Source organism: Tetrahymena thermophila (genome assembly GCF_000189635.1).
Source record: "Tetrahymena thermophila SB210 genomic scaffold scf_8255527, whole genome shotgun sequence".
Lineage (NCBI taxonomy): Eukaryota > Ciliophora > Oligohymenophorea > Hymenostomatida > Tetrahymenidae > Tetrahymena > Tetrahymena thermophila.
In genome coordinates, this window is record NW_002476942.1 from 1 (window position 1) to 915 (window position 915).

The window sequence follows — 915 nt, forward strand, 5'->3', positions numbered from 1 at the left end:
GCTTTTTTTTTGTTCTTTCTTTGTTAATTTAACTCATCATTTTATTTTTAACTTTTGCTTTTATTATCAATTAATTAATCTAATTATTTCATATTCTTTCTTCATTTTTTCCTTATAATTAACTATTAAATGATATATTATTTCTTCAATATTTAAAAAGTCGCAATCAAATTGGTGATGAAGGTGCATCAGGCTTAGGTTCTGGTTTAGCAAATTGCATTAATCTCTCAAATTTGACACTTAACCTTTCGTAAAAAGAGTTTATTTGTTTTGGATTGTGATATTTTGAATTATAAAAACTAATTTAAAACAATAAAGCTCTCTTTTCTTTTCCTTTTTATTGTGCTTGCTTTTTTTTTGTTCTTTCTTTGTTAATTTAACACATCATTTTATTTTTAACTTTTGTTTTTATTATCAATTAATTAATCTTATTATTTCATATTCTTTCATCATTTTTTCCTTCTAATTAACTATTAAATGATATATTTTTTCTTCAATATTTAAAAAGTCATAATTAAATTGGTGATAAAGGTGCATCAGGCTTAGGTTCTGGTTTAGCAAATTGCATTAATCTCTCAAATTTGACACTTAACCTTTAGTAAAAACAGTTTATTTGTTTTGGATTGTGATATTTTGAATTATAAAAACTAATTTAAAACAATAAAGCTCTCTTTTCTTTTCCTTTTTATTGTGCTTGCTTTTTTTTTGTTCTTTCTTTGTTAATTTAACTCATCATTTTATTTTTAACTTTTGTTTTTATTATCAATTAATTAATCTAATTATTTCATATTATTTCTTCATTTATTCCTTCTAATTAACTATTTAATGATATATTATTTCTTCAATATTTAAAAAGGGGCAATCAAATTGGTGATAGAATAGAATAGAAATACTCGCACATATAAATGCACTCAG

At 21.9% G+C, this 915-nt stretch overlaps 1 protein-coding gene across 1 annotated transcript; it reads left to right on the top strand. All coding sequences in view use genetic code 6, as the record gives it.

The window, feature by feature from the left end:
- Window positions 1–160: 160 nt before the first annotated feature.
- TTHERM_002653313 (hypothetical protein) lies at window positions 161–598 on the top strand (the record flags this gene model as incomplete). Its single annotated transcript, XM_012795150.1, has 2 exons — window positions 161–250; window positions 509–598. Coding segments are annotated over 2 exons (180 nt in total), but the record flags the coding sequence as incomplete, so codon positions are not given.
- Window positions 599–915: the final 317 nt, after the last annotated feature.